Source organism: Neolamprologus brichardi, chromosome 7, assembly GCF_056152115.1.
Source record: "Neolamprologus brichardi isolate AB-2024 chromosome 7, ASM5615211v1, whole genome shotgun sequence".
In the NCBI taxonomy this organism is placed as follows: domain Eukaryota; kingdom Metazoa; phylum Chordata; class Actinopteri; order Cichliformes; family Cichlidae; genus Neolamprologus; species Neolamprologus brichardi.
Genome location: NC_142110.1, coordinates 633,682 through 652,996, shown reverse-complemented (window position 1 = coordinate 652,996; position 19,315 = coordinate 633,682). Strand labels below are relative to the sequence as shown.

The 19,315-nt window shown below is 48.0% G+C and overlaps 2 protein-coding genes across 2 annotated transcripts in view; both read left to right on the top strand.

Annotated features, from left to right (window-relative positions):
- The window catches only part of peds1a (plasmanylethanolamine desaturase 1a), a 53,560-nt gene extending 35,866 nt beyond the window's left edge, over positions 1-17,694 (top strand). Inside the window, exons 4-6 of the mRNA XM_006795811.2 lie at positions 4,093-4,237; positions 11,136-11,348; positions 17,176-17,694. Of these exons, the coding sequence (XP_006795874.1) occupies positions 4,093-4,237; positions 11,136-11,348; positions 17,176-17,297 (480 nt within the window). The 3' untranslated portion in view covers positions 17,298-17,694. The remainder of the gene's footprint in view (positions 1-4,092; positions 4,238-11,135; positions 11,349-17,175) is intronic.
- LOC148101878 (uncharacterized) lies at positions 12,916-16,004 on the top strand. The gene is made up of 5 exons (XM_087844310.1): positions 12,916-12,958; positions 13,149-13,612; positions 13,855-14,538; positions 14,583-15,443; positions 15,501-16,004. The coding sequence occupies exons 1-5, from the start codon at positions 12,916-12,918 to the stop codon at positions 16,002-16,004; spliced, it is 2,556 nt and encodes an 851-aa protein (XP_087700436.1).
- Positions 17,695-19,315: the final 1,621 nt, after the last annotated feature.

The following is a 19,315-nucleotide window of genomic DNA, read 5'->3' as shown; positions in this document are numbered from 1 at the left end:
AGGAAATTTATTTTGAGTGCCTTCATAGTTTTATTTTTGAAATACACCAATTTTTATATACTGCAGGAAAAACGAAAATAAATATTATAGTGCAAATTTACAAAAAAGCAGCATATGCATCAAAATAAACTATTTCCAGCAGTGCAATATGAGTCCTAAGCATCCCAGAAACCACACAGAAAGTCATAAAGTCAAACATAACTTTTAAAATCACCAGTATAGGCTCATGAGGCCCAGACGGTAAAAAACTACATTTCCGCGAAAATGACGTCACTTCCGGTTTCGGGCAGGTCATGACGGACATGCGATAGTTCGCGCTGACGTCTAATCCAATGTAGGAAGTGTTACAAACAGCTGATCGGATCAGCAAAGCGTGTTTCTGGAATATTATGTTTTTGTTGCTGCAAGTGCTTTTTATGCAGTTTTTGCAAAGTTATATGTGGAAGGAAACTGTGACCGAGGACAAGCTGATGGCATAAGATGTAAGTACAACTCCTCCAGTTTCATATGCAAAAAAAATTATTGCGCTAGCTCACGTGGTTGCAGAGCTACCGGGATTTAAAAATAGTTACGCAAAACAGAGCGTGCCCGCTCCGACTGGTTTTAAAGGGTTAAGGAAGCGAGTGGAGTCAGTCAGTCAGTCGCTGTCCTCATGGAAACGTAACCCGCCACTGTACTCTGGAGCATGTGCATCATATCAGCATTTGGCTTAAAAGAAAAAGAAAATGTGGAGTACAAACTTGTGTATGAACACAGAGAGCGCATTATGATGCATGCTTCTGTCCACATCACAGTTGGAATATGTTGTTGTTCAGGCAAAATAGGGCGAGAATTATTGCACAAAGTACACGGCGAGGTTGTTGCTCTCCAGGAGAAATTGTGTAACACCAATTTGTTCTTTCTGTGAGTCTACAGAAGCCTTTTCTCTACTCAGCAGTGCTAAAACCGCAACACTAGTTTAAGAAGTGCTCGACAATTTCCCTGTAGCGTTTCCACATTTCCTTTAGGAGGCTTTTTGTCGTCATCGTGTCGTTGAGCTTTAATTGACTCAACAAGGATTTAGCAGTCCTCTAATGACACCACTTTGAGGACAAAGTCACGCTCATTAGTTCCCAATGATGCTCGATTCACACGGAAATTTGCCAGATGTGCTTACAGTTTTGGGATATATGTTTTATCCTCTCTCCCCGTCTATTTCACTTGTGCAGCCGTATTTTAAAAGCATCGCTACTTCTGTCCTTGTGTCTTTAAATCTCTTTCAAGGCAACTCTCCAGTGAGGCTGATTGGAGCATTGAAAGAGAGTTAATTGAATGATGTAAGTCGGTTCTTATTTAAAGGACAGAAGGAGGAAAAAAGAGTGCGATATTAAAGGATGGTAAGGTTGGGCCCAAAAAAGAGAAACTAATAAAAATACAGCAGACGAGGTTGGAAGGACAAAAAAAAGAAGGGGGTGGAAGGGCGTGTCCGTCCAAGCAGTGGGACAGCGGCGGTTGCTGGGGCGATGGGCGATGTGAGCTGGTGATTAACGGATGTCGTGCAAGGCAGGCCGTTAAACGGTGTGGGATTAGAGGACACGCAGCGACCGGTGGCCCGCCGTTAACTGGGAGCGCCCGTGCCGCCCCTCTCGGCACGACCTCTGCGGCTTAGCCGGCCTTTCATCTAGCTGAGGGCTGCGGTGAGAGGAGGGGGACGATGGAAGAGGGGAGGAGGGGGAAGCAGCGGTAGAGAAGGGAGCTGGGCACGTAATTGTGAGGATATCAACAGATAGTTTCAGCGTTTGCAGTGGCACCTACCGACGATGTGCGCTGATAGGCGTGTGCGATTGTTTCGAGCGGCTAACCCGACAATAATGAGTTTTCATGCTGATGTTACCACGGCTGCACACAAACACGCACTCGGATAAATGCGCACTGTGCACAAACACATGCAAACCTTCCTCTTTTTGCTTTTTCCACACAGAGAAATAAATTACCTTTATCCTCTGTGTGCATGTGGGTGTGTTTCTTCCTCTTTTGTGCTTCTGAGATTCAGATCCAGTCTTTCATTTGAGACCCCCATGCTCTCACAGACAGGTGTCTGCCTCTGCACAGTGCTGCTGGGTGTGTGTGTCTGTGTGTGTCTGTGTGTGTTCTAAAGCACACATTTTTGAATTGGTGGGGTGTCTGTGGGTCATTTATGTGTATGAGTGTGTTTGCACAAGTCGACTGCTGTTCTGTGGTTTATTAGGATGCTGGATATGAGCTTTGGGGTTGCACAGGGTGCTCGGCACCACTAAGTGTGTGTGTGTGTGTGTTTGATCTGCATTGGCGTAAAGAGGATAAACATTGTTTTGTGTTGTGGTTTAAAGTGAATTTAAATTCATTAGAGGAACCCAACGAGGACTTTCAGCCTGTATGTGCATGTGACTGTAGCACCTTTATTTAGCACAGACTAGATTGTCTGTTTACCCTGTTTGTGTCCTGATGTCATACTTGTGTTATTACTACGCTGTTATCTCAACGTCTGAGCCTCTCAAAATGGTTCATGAATAAAATTAAACCTTTGGATTTAAGATTAAAGTTTGCAGTCGAACCAAATCTTGATTTAACCTACGCTGCAACAAAACTGCATAAAAGCGTCATTGGCCATAAACAAATGGACTAATTGTCTCTCTGACATGAAAACGAGCAAACAGCGTTTAGGTGACGCTGACTCGCTCACCGCCGTCTGCACAGCTTTGCAAACATATAAAAACGGCAGTTGGTAACTCCGAGCTGCTGTTTCTCACTTTCATCTTCCTCCATGCTACGCTAGTTCTCCTGTTAGCTGTTGCTAGTTACAAAGTGCATACAGAACAACATTTAACTGAAGTAGGGCTGCCACAAACGATTATTTTGATAGTCGATAGTCACCGATTATTTTTGCGATTAGTCGACTAATCAGATCATCATCCATTGGACGTAAAACTACAGCTTATTGCACCAGCAGCATCTGCTCTTATATAACTATCATTAGCTTACAGCTTTAAGTGTTTAAGGTATGTGCTAACTAAAAATAAAGACAAGATGATAGTTTATTAAATTTTAATGAAATTTGCAGATTGTTTCGGTGAAGTTTAATAAACTCCTTGCTATCTAAAATATAACAGGACACCGGAGTAAATTCTCGAGCATCTCACACTTCTGATAATCAGCTGTCTGCTTGATGTTTATTCAGCTGTGTAAAAACTATAACTTTAATCTCAGCCAAACCGATTTACTCAGGAACAAATAAAACACTGAAAAAAGCCAAACAATAACATTTTTAAGTTATCTAAGTGACTTATATATCATGTTTAACCTGAGTAGCTAAAGACCGCGGGGGGTTCACTGTTCTCACGGCTCTAGTGAGCCTAGCCCCCGGCTAGCTATCGAGCTAGTGGGTAACAGACGTCTCCGAAAACGTCGGAGCGCTTTTGAAAATATGTGGTGTCTTGATAAACTGAGCAGATATTTGAGGTTTACACAGCTACATTCTCGCCTGAAAATATGTTAAACGTTTATTTTGTGACCCAGAAAGAATAATAAGAGTAATATTAAAACTAACTAGCTGCCGCCATTGTTGTAAACTGAGCTGGGCTGCGCTATGAATTCTGGGACACAGCTTCTTCTTCTTCGGGGTTTAATGGCAGCTGGCATCCTTGTACATGCAGTGCTGCCATCTTCTGTTTCAGTCCGTTATTACACTCTTAAATCCTACTACTTATTCCTGCGTCTTTTGTGATCTTACAAAGCTTCAAACGACGCGTCGACTATTAAATCAGTCGTCGACGATTTTGATAGTCGACTAATCGTAGCAGCCCTAAACTGAAGTGGATGGATTGGCCTGTAGATTCACTGATATCTGCACTTCTCAGTCAGGATCGGGATGTGCAGCTGCAGGAACAGTGAGTAGAGTCTAGTTTGTGTGGATTACTTTGATTTGGAAAGGCCACCACTTCAGTATTTTTCATTTCATATAAAAATAAGATAATGATGGTTTAAATAAAGTCCCTCTAAAGCCAGTTGTTGTACGAGCAGAAACTCGTCACAGCTCAGACTGACAATAGTTTTATTCATTTCTTTTCTTTGCAGGCATTTCTTCGACCATTCAGGGAGCACCACATCGATCCGACTGCCATCACTCGCCACGACTTCATCGAAACCAATGGCGATAACTGCATGATCCCCATCCTACCGCTGGCTCACATGGCCTACAAGTTCCTCACTTACACACCAGGTAAATCACACATGTGCTTACACATAACCGACTGCAGTCACTGTCTGAGCTGTGCTCTTGTGGCGTCAGTTTCCTGTAAATATCTGCTAGCAGCTGTGGGCATATCTTAGTGATAAAGGTTGGTCAATAACGAGAACAGCAGTTCTGTAACCAGTCTGCACGAACGCCACCATCTATCAGAACTGGTGACCTGATGGTCAGTAGGGTCCTTAGAACATGGACGCTGCTGCTGATGGAGGACTTGATGGAGCACGCCATCCCCTAATCTAACTGGTGTTTAAATCAGTATGAATGTGATGGATAGGCAGAATCTTGGCACATGTAGTTTGCTAGGAGCTGCTTCTTTGCTCCATCATATCTTTGTGCTATCTCTGTAGTAGTAACGCCTGAAAACAACCAAGAAAAAAGACGAGTCTTTCTTCAGTAAAAAAGGTAAAACAGTGGAAAGTCATTTTAGCCCTTCTTTCAGATTGGATGAACCAAACATTCACCAACCAACCGACTGGCTGGGATTTGTTGATCTGATCAGGTGAAGGAAGCCCAGGATGGACACAGACAGCTGCTGTTTGGAAACCTCAGTGTGTCAGAGCCTTAAATATGTTTCTTTTGCTTCCTGTGTAGAAAAACAATCATCATTGCCATTCTTATTATCTCGAGAAGCTCGAGGGTGTAACATTGTAGAGGTTTGAGCTAACTTCCTACAATTAAACCTCAAACTGGCGATGAAAATGCAAGGACTTCAGAAGGTCAGCTACAGTGTCAAACAGTTTGTAGCTGTGCCTTAGTACTGCAAGGTGCCAGACTAATGGAAGTTAAGGAAAAGCATAGGGCAGGTGATCATGTGCTCTGACCTTACAGCTGCAGGGCAGGAGGTGGGAGGGACTGGAGGAGGAAGATCAGCAGGAGAAACTGAGCAAGCTGTTATTGAGGAGGTGACATCTCCACCTGTCATGTCTACACTACAAGTTGAGCTGAAAGGTCACTGATGGGAGGAGCGGAGGGGAGTTGACATCAGTTAGTTGGGTTAAAGGCTAGGTTAGCTACCGTGCTGTGAGGTTAAGCTGCTCCCAAGCATCGAGCACTGTGCATGTCTGATAAAGTGATGAACCGAGGTAGCTGGATAGGAAACGAAATAACAAAGTACCAGTGTAAAGTCTGCACTGTACTTCATTCATACATTCAGAGGAAAAGAAACGCATGCACGAAACAAGTCCGTTTCTATTTGTTCAATTCTATTTATACACATTTATTTATTTAGAAATAAAGTCGCCTGTTATTGTACAGTAGACCCTACAAAGAAAACCCAACAATCATATGTCCCCCTATGAGCAGCACTTTGGATACAGTGGGAAGGAAAAACTCCCTTTTAACAGGAAGAAACCTCCAGCAGAACCAGGCTCAGGGAGGGGCGGGGCCATCTCCTGTGATTGGTTGATGAGAGAGAAGGAAGACAGGATAAAGACATGCTGTGGAAGAGAGACAGAGGTTAATAACAGATATGATTCAATACAGAGAGGTCTGTTAATACATAGTGAGTGAAGAAGAAACACCCAGTGCATCATGGGAATCCCCGGCAGCCTACGTCTATTGCAGCATAACTAAGGGAGGATTCAGGGTCACCTGGTCCAGCCCTAACTATATGCTTTAGAAAAGACAACGATCGAGTTGTTACATTCGCATAAAACCCTAAATACTACTCTGCTGCTAGTACTGCTGCTAGTACTGCTGCTAGTACCGCTGCTAGTACCGCTGCTAGTACCGCTGCTAGTACTACTGCTAATACTGCTGCTAGTACCTCTGCTAGTACTACTGCTAGTACTGCTGCTAGTACCGCTGCTAGTACTACTGCTAATACTGCTGCTAGTACCGCTGCTAGTACTACTGCTAATACTGCTGCTAGTACCTCTGCTAGTACTACTGCTAGTACTGCTGCTAGTACCTCTGCTAGTACTACTGCTAGTACTGCTGCTAGTACCGCTGCTAGTACTGCTGCTAGTACCGCTGCTAGTACCGCTGCTAGTACTGCTGCTAGTACCGCTGCTAGTACCGCTGCTAGTACTACTGCTAATACTGCTGCTAGTACCGCTGCTAGTACTACTGCTAATACTGCTGCTAGTACTGCTGCTAGTACTACTGCTAGTACCGCTGCTAGTACTACTGCTAATACTGCTGCTAGTACTACTGCTAATACTGCTGCTAGTACTGCTGCTAGTACTACTGCTAGTACCGCTGCTAGTTCTACTGCTAATACTGCTGCTAGTACCGCTGCTAGTACTACTGCTAATACTGCTGCTAGTACCGCTGCTAGTACTACTGCTAATACTGCTGCTAGTACCGCTGCTAGTACTACTGCTAGTACCGCTGCTAGTACTACTGCTAATACTGCTGCTAGTACCGCTGCTAGTACTACTGCTAATACTGCTGCTAGTACTACTGCTAATACTGCTGCTAGTACTGCTGCTAGTACTACTGCTAGTACTACTGCTAATACTGCTGCTAGTACTGCTGCTAGTACTACTGCTAATACTGCTGCTAGTACCGCTGCTAGTACTACTGCTAATACTGCTGCTAATACTGCTGCTAGTACTACTGCTAATACTGCTGCTAGTACTACTGCTAATACTGCTGCTAGTACTACTGCTAATACTACTGCTAATACTGCTGCTAGTACCTCTGCTAGTACTACTGCTAATACTGCTGCTAGTACCGCTGCTAATACTGCTGCTACTACTACTGCTAATACTGCTGCTAGTACTACTGCTAGTACTACTGCTAGTACTACTGCTAATACTGCTGCTAGTACCGCTGCTAGTACTACTGCTAATACTGCTGCTAGTACTGCTGCTAGTACTACTGCTAATACTGCTGCTAGTACCGCTGCTAGTACTACTGCTAGTACTACTGCTAGTACCGCTGCTAATACCGCTGCTAGTACCGCTGCTAGTACTACTGCTAGTACTACTGCTAGTACCACTGCTAGTACTACTGCTAGTACTACTGCTAGTACTACTGCTAATACTGCTGCTAGTACCGCTGCTAGTACTACTGCTAATACTGCTGCTAGTACCACTGCTAGTACTACTGCTAATACTGCTGCTAGTACTACTGCTAATACTGCTGCTAGTACTGCTGCTAGTACTACTGCTAATACCGCTGCTAGTACTACTGCTAGTACTACTGCTAGTACCGCTGCTAATACTGCTGCTAGTACCGCTGCTAGTACTACTGCTAGTACTACTGCTAGTACTACTGCTAGTACCGCTGCTAGTACTACTGCTAGTACTACTGCTAGTACTACTGCTAATACTGCTGCTAGTACCGCTGCTAGTACTACTGCTAATACTGCTGCTAGTACCACTGCTAGTACTACTGCTAATACTGCTGCTAGTACTACTGCTAATACTGCTGCTAGTACTGCTGCTAGTACTACTACTCCTGCTTCTGGCTGTTACTTTTAGGGACCGCCACAGCACTACCATCTTCCTACCTCCTTCCTGTCACACCAACCCTCTGTATAGTCTCCTTCACTACATCCATGACTCTGTGCTCGTCTGCTCCTGCCTGGCAGCTCCATATTTAACATCATTTATCCAGTATAGGCCATATCCCTCCTGTGCACACGTGTTCAGTAGTTTTCCAGTTCTTTGTGGTTTCTTTGATTGGATGGTCTTTCTTAAACAGTCCTGTGTCATTGTTATTTCAGCAGGTGTTTGTGAGGGTCTGGTAAGTGTTGATGTGCAAAACATCTCTTTTTAAAAAGTCTCTATCAGAAGAAATAAATGCTTCTTCAACGAACATAATAGCATCATCGTACGAGTCTGAGAGGTTGTGGAATATGGAGCAGTTTAGCTTTCCTGACTTAGCTCTAAAACTAACCAGAAATGTCAAAGAAAGTAAAGGTTAAAAGTGTTATTGTGTTTGAACGGTGTATCTGTAAAAGATCATCATGCGTTTAAGGGGAGTCAGACTTTAACAAATCGTCTGAAACCAAAAGAAAGAAAATGTTAAAAGTTCAGCTGCTCGTCCACAGGAGGGATCCGTGAAGGAGGCGAGAGGGAGGAGAGATTAGAGCAACAGTGAGGTCCACTTGTAGGTGACATCCACACCTGTCATGTCACACACCGCAGGGAGTCAAGAGGTCACCAAACGGACGCGGTGACATCCACACCTGTCATGTCCGCGCCTTAAGAGGTCGCAGCTAAGCGTTCGAGGCAGAGGGCGAGAGCGTGTGGGGGCGGCGGAGGGTCGCGTAGCGGTGAGATGACATCTAAACCTGTCATGTCGAGCTCCTCGCAGCGTCGAGCGGTCACCAGACAAAGACGGAGACAGAGGTAGACGGGCAAATCTGAAAAGCGCGAGGTGACATCTCCAGCTGTCATGTCTGCACTTGAACTGGGGTCAAGAGATTGTAGTTTTCACCAAAGACGAGGGACGAGGGAGACGGACAGAGAGAGGACAGCTGTAAGTCACAGGAAGACCGAGAGCTATCAGCTGACCAACCAGACTCACACATGAAGGCTGTGCACGTCCTCATACTGTTCATGCATTCATTATCGTCAGACATGTTGTGCGCAGCTGCTTCTGTGTGAGTCCTGACATGTTTGTCAGCTGTCAGCTCAAATCAGCGTTTGCTCCGTAAACAGTTTCAGCTACCGGTGACAAAATGCTCGTTATAGGCGAGTGCGTGGCTGCGGTCAGGACGTCTGATTAACATTCAGCTGTGGTGTTATCAGCCCACCAGTGTCTGTTGTCTTTGGGTCAGAGTTCATCAAATGGACGCATGTCCAGCTGCAGTTAGTGCGGGACACCGGGATACCTTTCCACGATCGAGCGAGGCTGAGACAAACATCTTCCTTTGAGCCCCCCTCCAGTTAATCCAACTTTCTTTTGATCGGCTGCTCGTTGTAAAACAGTGATTGAGCGTCTGTGCTCACAGCGCCTGACCAGATTAAGAGTATCCAATCCTGCTGACATCACAGAGGGCCAAGAAAGGAAAAAAAGACATTGCTAACCCGTTTCTGTGATGTAGTGTTGTCACTCCGAGTCAGCATCAGATACTTTTAATTTCACTCTTTACTTCCAAAAGCTGCACTGAAAGCTGTTTTTTCCTTTGTAGCACCACAAAGAATAACTGAAACTCTTCAACATCATTTTGTAAATGCACGGCTCATTAACCCTTTAAGACCTACCATAGAACCAAGTCCGCCAGAGCTTATATTATATTTTTACCTGCTGTGGAGCCATTTTTGGGAGCATTTCAAGTTGCTATACATCAATACAACCATTATAGCCCAGATTTTAATAATATGTATGAATTAAGTGCATAGTAATTACATAAATTGCAAAAAAGTGCAATAAACTACAAAAAAATTGAAAATCGTTTTTGTTTTTTTAACATATATTTCTAGTTAGAGAAATTTAAGAGGCTTATCCCTCAAAACTCTAAATACAAAAAAGTTGCACAAAATAGTTTCCCACCACAGGAAATTTATTTTGAGTGTCTTCATAGTTTTATTTTTGAAATACACCAATTTTTATACACTGCAGGAAAAACGAAAATAAATATTATAATGCAAATTTGCAAAAAAGCAGCATATGCATCAAAATAAACTATTTCCAGCAGTGCAATATGAGTCCTAAGCATCCCAGAAACCACACAGAAAGTCATAAAGTCAAACATAACTTTTAAAAACACCAGTATAGGCTCATTGAGGCTTAATGGTAAAAAAAAACTACATTTCCGCGAAAATGACGTCACTTCCGGTTTCGGGCAGGTCATGGCGGACATGCGATAGTTCGCGCTGACGTCTATTCCAACGTAGGAAGTGTTACAAACAGCTGATCGGATCGGCAAAGCGTGTTTCTGGAATATTATGTTTGTGTTGCTGCAAGTGCTTTTTATGCAGTTTTTGCAAAGCTATATGTGGAAGGAAACTGTGACCGAGGACAAGCTGATGGCATAAGATGTAAGAACAACTCCTCCGGTTTCATATGCAAAAAAAAATTATTGCGCTAGCTCACGTGGTTGCAGAGCTACCGGGATTTAAAAATAGTTACGAAAAACAGAGCGTGCTGCTCTGACGGTTTTAAAGGGTTAAACGTTAAAATGCACATTTTTACAGTTCTCACTGAGAGATTCAGAGGTTTCCAGGAGTTTACTGGTCTGCTCCTGCACGTGGAGACACTGCAGAGCGTGATATTCAGAATCAAGATGGTCACTTGTCATATAACATCTCAGCTAATGTCGACTGTCTGAAGGTGACTCCGGTCCTGTTAGAGTTCAGGCTGAGAATGAATAAATGGGACTCTCATTCCCTGTAAAGCAGCAGGTTTCCTCTTACTTGGTGCAAAAACATCACACCAGAGATTTCTCAATAAAAGTGCTCTCTCATCCCATTGGTTGACAGCTTTCAGTGACCTTTTATTGTGTTTCACTGTGACTTTGTGTTACCTTCGTTCCCCAGCCTTCGTATGCAGAGCCAGCAGCGCTCGGGTCGCTCCCTGCATACCTGTGCAGGTGTGACGTGTATCCTGAGCCCGTTTCATGACTCATAGTTACGTTTAAACACCAGCAGGAAGTTAGGTGCTCAGTAAAGAACAGGAAACATGACCTCACTTCCTTCTCTGAGACTGTTTACTTCCTCAGCCCTGACCTAGTGCCTGCAGCGTGGCAGAATGTGTGCAGTCATTTGTTCGTCGTCTGATTGGAAACATCGTGCTAACCATCGCTAACATCTTCTTTAGATAAAGTTTCATCCTCTCCTTTCAGGCTCTTCATCACCTGCGAGGTTCAGCATCTCTGTGGGAGTGCTGCTCCTTCATTACTCTGAACACTTTGATCAATTATTCCATTAACATTCCCTCGTCTTGTTTCTGTGTCTGCTGTGTCACCTTTCAGAGGCCTTGCTGGAATCCTACCCCTGGGATTGCTACGTCTTCGCCCTGGCAGTTTTCGTCACGCTAACCAATCAGATTCACAAGTGGAGCCACTCCTACTTTGGCCTCCCGCGATGGGTCACGCTGCTCCAGGACTGGCATCTGGTGTTGCCACGGAAACACCACCGCATCCACCATGTGTCGCCGCACGAGACGTATTACTGCATTACCACCGGTATGATGCTGAGCTCCGTATCAGAGACGTGGCTGCAACTGTCTCGTGACAGGACGGTCACTCATGTCCGCTCAGATTCCAGAATAGGGATGCACCGATACCGATACTGGTATCGGTGCATCCCTATTCCAGACCCTTAATGAGGTTCTCGTAGTGTCGTGCAGGGGAGTCAGTGTCTCTATCAGGCTGTCAGTTATACGATGTGAGGCTGAGAGATTGTGGAGCAAGCATCAGTGTAAAAACGTCCTCCACTGTTGTTGGGACGTCCGGCCCCAGATTTCCTGTTATTCACAAACCTGCCGTCAGCGTGGGATACATGCTGAATGGACAGGAACACTTTGAGAGCTGGACTGTACAGTCGCCATATGTTTGCATGTCTGTGACATCGTCCGTGTGTGAGCGAGCTCGGCCTCCTCGTGCACCGAAGATCAAGTGACGCCAGACGACCAAACCCCTGAATAATGTCCTCCCTTTATTTTTACATCTGTCAGCAAACCCAAACCTTCCTCGTCGCCCTCGACTGTTCGTCAGTGCGATCGTCGTGGGCGGCCATTTTAGCTCGCCATCATTGAAGCTGCAGAATAATTTCCCGTGCAGCTCTCTGCAGATTGGGATGAAATGGCGGCTGTGTCTGTGTGATTCTTATAAATAACTAAAAGAAAGTGTTTGCGTGCGCGTGGCTCTGCAGAGACGAGGCCTCGCTCACAGATTCAGTATTCTGCCTGCATCTGGGTGAGAGGGGGAGAGAGGGGAGGATACTCGAGGGGGGATTCAGCTTGTACATCACCCTGCGCCCCAGTGGACGACAGATGTGAGTGTGTGAGTGTGGGTGAGCTGAGGGGGGTGGCAGACTTGTGTGTCTGTACACACACACTGCGTACATCTGCATACTCCAGCATCTGTGTGCTAGTCTCTTTGACCTTCTCTTTGGTTTCTAACCTGTGTGTGTGTGTGTGTGTGTGTGTGTGTGTGTGTGTGTGTGTGTGTGTGTGTGTGTGTGGTGGGGTAGAGGGGCCCACGGGGGACGGCGACGGCCCCCCGCTCCCCGAGCCCGGCTGCCTGGGCCTGGCTTGGATTCCGCTGGGGCTCGCCTAGTTGCCTTTGTGCTCGCCACCGGCTGACAATCCCCATGTATATTTAATGCTAACCTGCTGTCTGTTCTAACAAATAGGACTTCACAGGTGGGGGGGGGGGGGGTGAGGACAGGGGAGGAACGGGGGAGAGGGGGGGTAGGAGGCAGGGATTTGGAGGAATAAAAAAGGAGGAGTGTGTGGTGAAGGAAGACATCGAGCGAGAGACAGTGGAGAGTGAAATCAAACACAACCTCTGGCTGCTTTAACGTCTTCCAGCCGAGAGAAGGTCACCGCAGGGACGCGCGTGCACGCATCCCTGCAGCTGTTGCAAGAACCCTATGCAAACACATCACACAAGTGCAGCATAAGTACACAACGTCCGTGTGGGTCTTTGTGCGATTGACTTTTAGAGTTTAGATACGAGTTTGTGTCTTTGGCTGAAATGATGAAATGGATTTCATCTCAGATGTCACCGATGTGCACTCTGCATAGGCATGGACATTGTTTCACAGCAGTCACGTGTATCCACAGACTACTGTACAGTCATGCATTCATACTCCGTGTACTTTGGCCTGCATCCATCTGTAGCGTAATAGAAACATTCACAGCTGTTCAAATTCTGTAAACGGCACGAGAGTGACGACGCTGTGAGTGACGGCGCTGTGAGTGACGACGCTGTGAGTGACGGCGCTGTGAGTGACGACGCTGTGAGTGACGACGCTGTGAGTGACGACACTGAGTGACGGCGCTGTGAGTGACGGCGCTGTGAGTGACGGCGCTGTGAGTGACGACGCTGTGAGTGACGACGCTGTGAGTGACGGCGCTGTGAGTGACGGCGCTGTGAGTGACGGCGCTGTGAGTGACGACGCTGTGAGTGACGACGCTGTGAGTGACGACGCTGAGAGTGACGACGCTGTGAGTGACGGCGCTGTGAGTGACGGCGCTGTGAGTGACGACGCTGTGAGTGACGGCGCTGTGAGTGACGGCGCTGTGAGTGACGACGCTGTGAGTGACGACGCTGTGAGTGACGGCGCTGTGAGTGACGGCGCTGTGAGTGACGGCGCTGTGAGTGACGACGCTGTGAGTGACGACGCTGTGAGTGACGGCGCTGTGAGTGACGGCGCTGTGAGTGACGACGCTGAGAGTGACGACGCTGAGAGTGACGACGCTGTGAGTGACGACGCTGACGCTGTGAGTGACGACGCTGTCGCTGAGAGTGACGACGCTGAGTGACGGCGCTGTGAGTGACGGCGCTGTGAGTGACGGCGCTGTCAGTGACGGCGCTGTCAGTGACGGCGCTGTGAGTGACGACGCTGTGAGTGACGGCGCTGTGAGTGACGGCGCTGTGAGTGACGACGCTGTGAGTGACGACGCTGTGAGTGACGACGCTGTCGCTGTGACGACGCTGTCGCTGTGACGACGCTGTCGCTGAGAGTGACGACGCTGTCGCTGTGAGTGACGGCGCTGTGAGTGACGGCGCTGTGAGTGACGACGCTGTGAGTGACGACGCTGTCGCTGAGAGTGACGACGCTGTCGCTGAGAGTGACGGCGCTGTGAGTGACGACGCTGTGAGTGACGACGCTGTGAGTGACGACGCTGTGAGTGACGACGCTGTCGCTGAGAGTGACGACGCTGTGAGTGACGACGCTGTGAGTGACGACGCTGTGAGTGACGACGCTGTGAGTGACGACGCTGTGAGTGACGACGCTGAGAGTGACGACGCTGTCGCTGAGAGTGACGACGCTGTCGCTGAGAGTGACGACGCTGTCGCTGTGAGTGACGACGCTGAGAGTGACGACGCTGAGAGTGACGACGCTGTCGCTGAGAGTGACGACGCTGTCGCTGTGAGTGACGACGCTGTGAGTGACGACGCTGAGAGTGACGACGCTGTCGCTGAGAGTGACGACGCTGTCGCTGTGAGTGACGACGCTGAGAGTGACGACGCTGTGAGTGACGACGCTGTCGCTGTGAGTGACGACGCTGAGAGTGACGGCGCTGTGAGTGACGGCGCTGTGAGTGACGGCGCTGTCAGTGACGGCGCTGTCAGTGACGGCGCTGTGAGTGACGACGCTGTGAGTGACGGCGCTGTGAGTGACGGCGCTGTGAGTGACGACGCTGTGAGTGACGACGCTGTGAGTGACGGCGCTGTGAGTGACGACGCTGTCGCTGTGACGACGCTGTCGCTGAGAGTGACGACGCTGTCGCTGTGAGTGACGGCGCTGTGAGTGACGGCGCTGTGAGTGACGACGCTGTGAGTGACGACGCTGTCGCTGAGAGTGACGACGCTGTCGCTGAGAGTGACGGCGCTGTGAGTGACGACGCTGTGAGTGACGACGCTGTGAGTGACGACGCTGTGAGTGACGACGCTGTCGCTGAGAGTGACGGCGCTGTGAGTGACGACGCTGTGAGTGACGACGCTGTGAGTGACGACGCTGTGAGTGACGACGCTGAGAGTGACGACGCTGTCGCTGAGAGTGACGACGCTGTCGCTGAGAGTGACGACGCTGAGAGTGACGACGCTGTCGCTGTGAGTGACGACGCTGAGAGTGACGACGCTGTGAGTGACGACGCTGTCGCTGTGAGTGACGACGCTGTCGCTGTGAGTGACGACGCTGTCGCTGTGAGTGACGACGCTGTGAGTGACGACGCTGTGAGTGACGACGCTGTCGCTGTGAGTGACGGCGCTGTGACTGACGACGCTGTGACTGAGAGTGACGACGCTGAGAGTGACGACGCTGAGAGTGACGACGCTGAGAGTGACGGCGCTGTCGCTGTGAGTGACGACGCTGTCGCTGTGAGTGACGACGCTGTCGCTGTGAGTGACGACGCTGAGAGTGACGACGCTGAGAGTGACGACGCTGAGAGTGACGGCGCTGTCACTGAGAGTGACGGCGCTGTCGCTGTGAGTGACGACGCTGTCGCTGTGAGTGACGACGCTGTCGCTGTGAGTGACGGCCCTGTGACTGACGGCGCTGTGAGTGACGACGCTGTAAGTGACGACGCTGAGAGTGACGACGCTGTCGCTGTGAGTGACGACGCTGTCGCTGTGAGTGACGGCCCTGTGACTGACGGCGCTGAGAGTGACGACGCTGTAAGTGACGACGCTGAGAGTGACGACGCTGAGAGTGACGACGCTGTGAGTGACGACGCTGTGAGTGACGACGCTGTAAGTGACGACGCTGAGAGTGACGACGCTGAGAGTGACGACGCTGTGAGTGACGACGCTGAGAGTGACGACGCTGTGAGTGACGACGCTGTCGCTGTGAGTGACGACGCTGTCGCTGTGAGTGACGACGCTGTCGCTGTGAGTGACGACGCTGTCGCTGTGAGTGACGACGCTGAGAGTGACGGCGCTGTCGCTGTGAGTGACGGCGCTGTGACTGACGGCGCTGTGAGTGACCGCGCTGTGACTGAGGGCGCTGAGAGTGACGACGCTGTGAGTGACGACGCTGTGAGTGACGACGCTGAGAGTGACGACGCTGTGAGTGACGACGCTGTGAGTGACGACGCTGTGAGTGACGACGCTGTGAGTGACGACGCTGTGAGGGAACATGTGTTTCCACGTGTTCCCACGTGTTCATAGGACTAAACATGTTCAAACCTTCAGCCCTGTAAATGTTGTCAGTGCATAATCAGATCAGAGGGGACAGGAAATGACACGTGGAGGAAAAAAGAAGGAAACAAAGAACCGGAAAAGACGATTTTCGTCATTAGGCTACTGCCACTAACTCAGTAGATCTTCAGACTTGACATCCACTCACCGGACACGTAATTAGGTAAATGTGCGTGACTCCACAAAGTGCTTTATACATCCCTCCTCTTTTGCCCTTGAAGCTGCCCTAATACTTCGTGTGGTAGATTCAACAAGGAGCAGGAAACGTTCCTCAGAGATGCTGCTGTGGTCGTATCTCCCTCAGGGTTCAACGTGTTGTGCGTTCAGCGATGCTCTTCTGCATATTTTGGTTGTAATCAGTGATTATTTGAGTTACTGCGGCCGTCCTGCCTCAGCTTGAAGCAGCCCGGCCACTCTCCACTGACCTCTGACCTCCAAAAGTAATTTTTTCCTAGAAATCTGCTGCTGTCTGGATGCTTTCACTGTTTCAGGGGATTCTCTGTAAACCCCAGAGATTGTTCTGTGGGAAAATCCCAGCAGATCAGCAGTGTGTGAAACAGAGGAGCACATCTGCTCACAGTCCCTTGGATCTCTCTTTCTTACAGTTTGAACTTGAGCATTTTGTCTTGGTCTAAAAGATGCTGCCGTGTGATTGGGTGATTAGAGATCTGTGTCAACAGACGAACAGGTGTACCTAACAAGGTGGTTGCTGAGTGCAGCTGTCAGTAACAGGAACTAGATTGGGTATTTGGGCTATTTTAAAGAAGAACGACCATCCACTCAGTTTTTGGACTGCGGGGTTCAGGACCTTTGCACGAGTTTTTCAGTCTGAGACGTGGCTCCTGGAGATGTCCTGAGTGGAGAACTTCTGGGGTGATCCTGATACCAGTAGTTAAAACCATTTAATGATCCACAGGGATGCAGACAGACAGGATAAAGACACTTACACATCGGCTGCTGCAGTCCAGACCTGCCATCTTATTTGCACGTAGCGGTCAACCCGGCCAGGAAGTGAACAGGCCCTAGACAAATGCATATCTGTGACACTGCTTGCATCACTTCCCTGTCCTGCTGCTGTTTGCTTTTATCATTTTACGTCTTGCACTGTAATTGTTTCCTCCCTCGTTTCTATCCTTCCCAGGTTGGTGCAACTATCCGCTGGACCAGCTGGGCTTTTGGAGATCCATGGAGAGATTAATCGAACAGCTGACCGGGCAGAAACCTCGATCGGACGACCTGGCGTGGGCAAAGAAAACTGACTGAAGAACAAATACACAAAGGGTTGAATGGAGGGATGGGCATGCAAAGGAAAATGTACACAAATAGGAATGAATGGGGGAAACAGACAAATGCATATAAATGTAACTCCTGTCTCTGTGCTTATCGCTTCTTTGCTGAAGAGCAAGAATCTGCAAACAAAACGACGGTTCACGTGATTCGTGTACACGCTGGAGTCTGTATTTTAACAAGCTTTGAACATAGACAGTGAGGTCATCAGTAGACGAGAAGAAGCCAATCATCTCGTGCGTTTGTAAGCCTGTGTGAGCGACGCGGCGTGCTGGTGTGTAGGAGGTTTCTGGAGGTTGGGCTCTCCAGGAGTGACACCACACTGCCTGTTGTAGGCACCACACGCACACGCGCGCGCATGCACACATGCACGCACACACTCACACACACACTCTCTCACACACACACACTCTCTCTCACACACACGCACGCACACACACACGTGTATTTATATCCTTGTGGGGACATCTCATTGACATAATGCTTTCCCTGGCCGCTTACCCTAACCATCAAAGATGAATGCCTGACCCTAAACCTAACCATAACCTAACCATAACCTAACCATAATCTAACCATAACCTAACCATAACCTAACCATAACCTAACCATAATCTAACCATAACCTAGTTGTAACCCTGACACTAAAACCACATTTTGAGTCTCTTTCACACTCGTGGGGTCGGGACTTTGGTCCCCACGAGGGCTGTCTGTCCCCACAAGTATAGTAAACTACCAATTTTTGGTCCCCATGAAGATGTTAATACCCGTCCGCACAGACACGCATTTGGAAGTCAGATGTTCGGCCGCTGTCTTCGATTGAGTATTTTATTGTTTTTATCGGGGTAATATTTTTGCACTTAGACGTAAAAGGCAGCGAGCGTTGCTCCCTGTCTCTGTACAGTTGTGGGGAAGCTCTGACAGTGCCGTCTCAGCGTTTGTTACTGCTTCTTTAACCCAGCGATGTTTCAAATATGAAGACTTGTTTGGAGTTTGAAATGAGTTCTTTGAAATCTTGGAACTTTAGCTTTGCTTTGTCAAATGAAATAATTCATCGTGGCGTCTGAAACAAATGAAACTGCAGCAGGTTGGTGTAGGATCAGCATGCACAGGAGACTCACCTTTGATCCTGGCTAATGAACACATCATGTGATCTGAGGATCATGTGATCAGCTATCATGTTAGTGTTCGTGCTACGCTAGGCTAAGAGAGTAGCTTCATATTTAGCATCTCACAAAATTAAACATTTTTCCCTGAAATGGGATTGTTTCCTTACAAACATGCAGATCAATCAAAAAGCTTCTTTCATGATGTTTCATGATGTTCTGCTTCCACGAAGCATTTGCTTTCTTCTATATTGTTAACTGGCTCTTTAGTCTTTGGACACGTTTCCAACCAGTCCTTGTGTCAGACCCTTTTCAGAGCCACTAAACACTTTCCTGTGAGTGACTCGATCAAAAGCCCCTAATTCCAAAGATAAGCCAGCGTTGTGTCCGCACATAACAGAAAACTGTCTTTGGGGACTTTATCACTGGAAAAAACACTTCCGATAAAACAGACCAACAAGGTGATTTCTGAAGTGTTTTAGCTGAAACCTGGCGTGGTGTGCAGCATGTCCTTAAAAACTGAGGCCCCTTAAAAAGTGAAGACGCGTCAGGCCGACATCTACTACAGATGAACATATCTGACAGTCGTGGAGGAAAAAGTCCAGAGCTGATACGTGACCGAACAGATGTGGCCCTTCGAGCCGGTTCTCACTCCCGAGGCGTAACATGCCGACGTTTTGTCACGTCCCGCGGCGTTCCTGAGGAACGGGAAAGGAGACCTTCGGCGTTCTTATGGTACGCGGTGGGTTATGGCCGAAATCCAGTGCAATGACGCTCCCGCGGTAATAGACGTTCCAGCCCTGTATTCCAGCCCTAAACCTAACCTTATCCCTAGCCCTTACCATAACCTTTTTCCTGACCTTATCCATGACTGTAATGATGTTAAATAGC

Bases quoted from the DNA above. Each gene is read 5' to 3' on its own strand.
- LOC148101878 (XM_087844310.1), top strand. From the start codon at position 12,916: ATGGACATTGTTTCACAGCAGTCACGTGTATCCACAGACTACT. The intron at 12,959-13,148 runs GTACAGTCATGC...CGACGCTGTGAG, and splicing joins ACGTGTATCCACAGACTACT to TGACGACACTGAGTGACGGC. The intron at 13,613-13,854 runs GTGAGTGACGAC...GCTGTCGCTGAG, and splicing joins TGAGTGACGACGCTGACGCT to AGTGACGACGCTGTCGCTGT.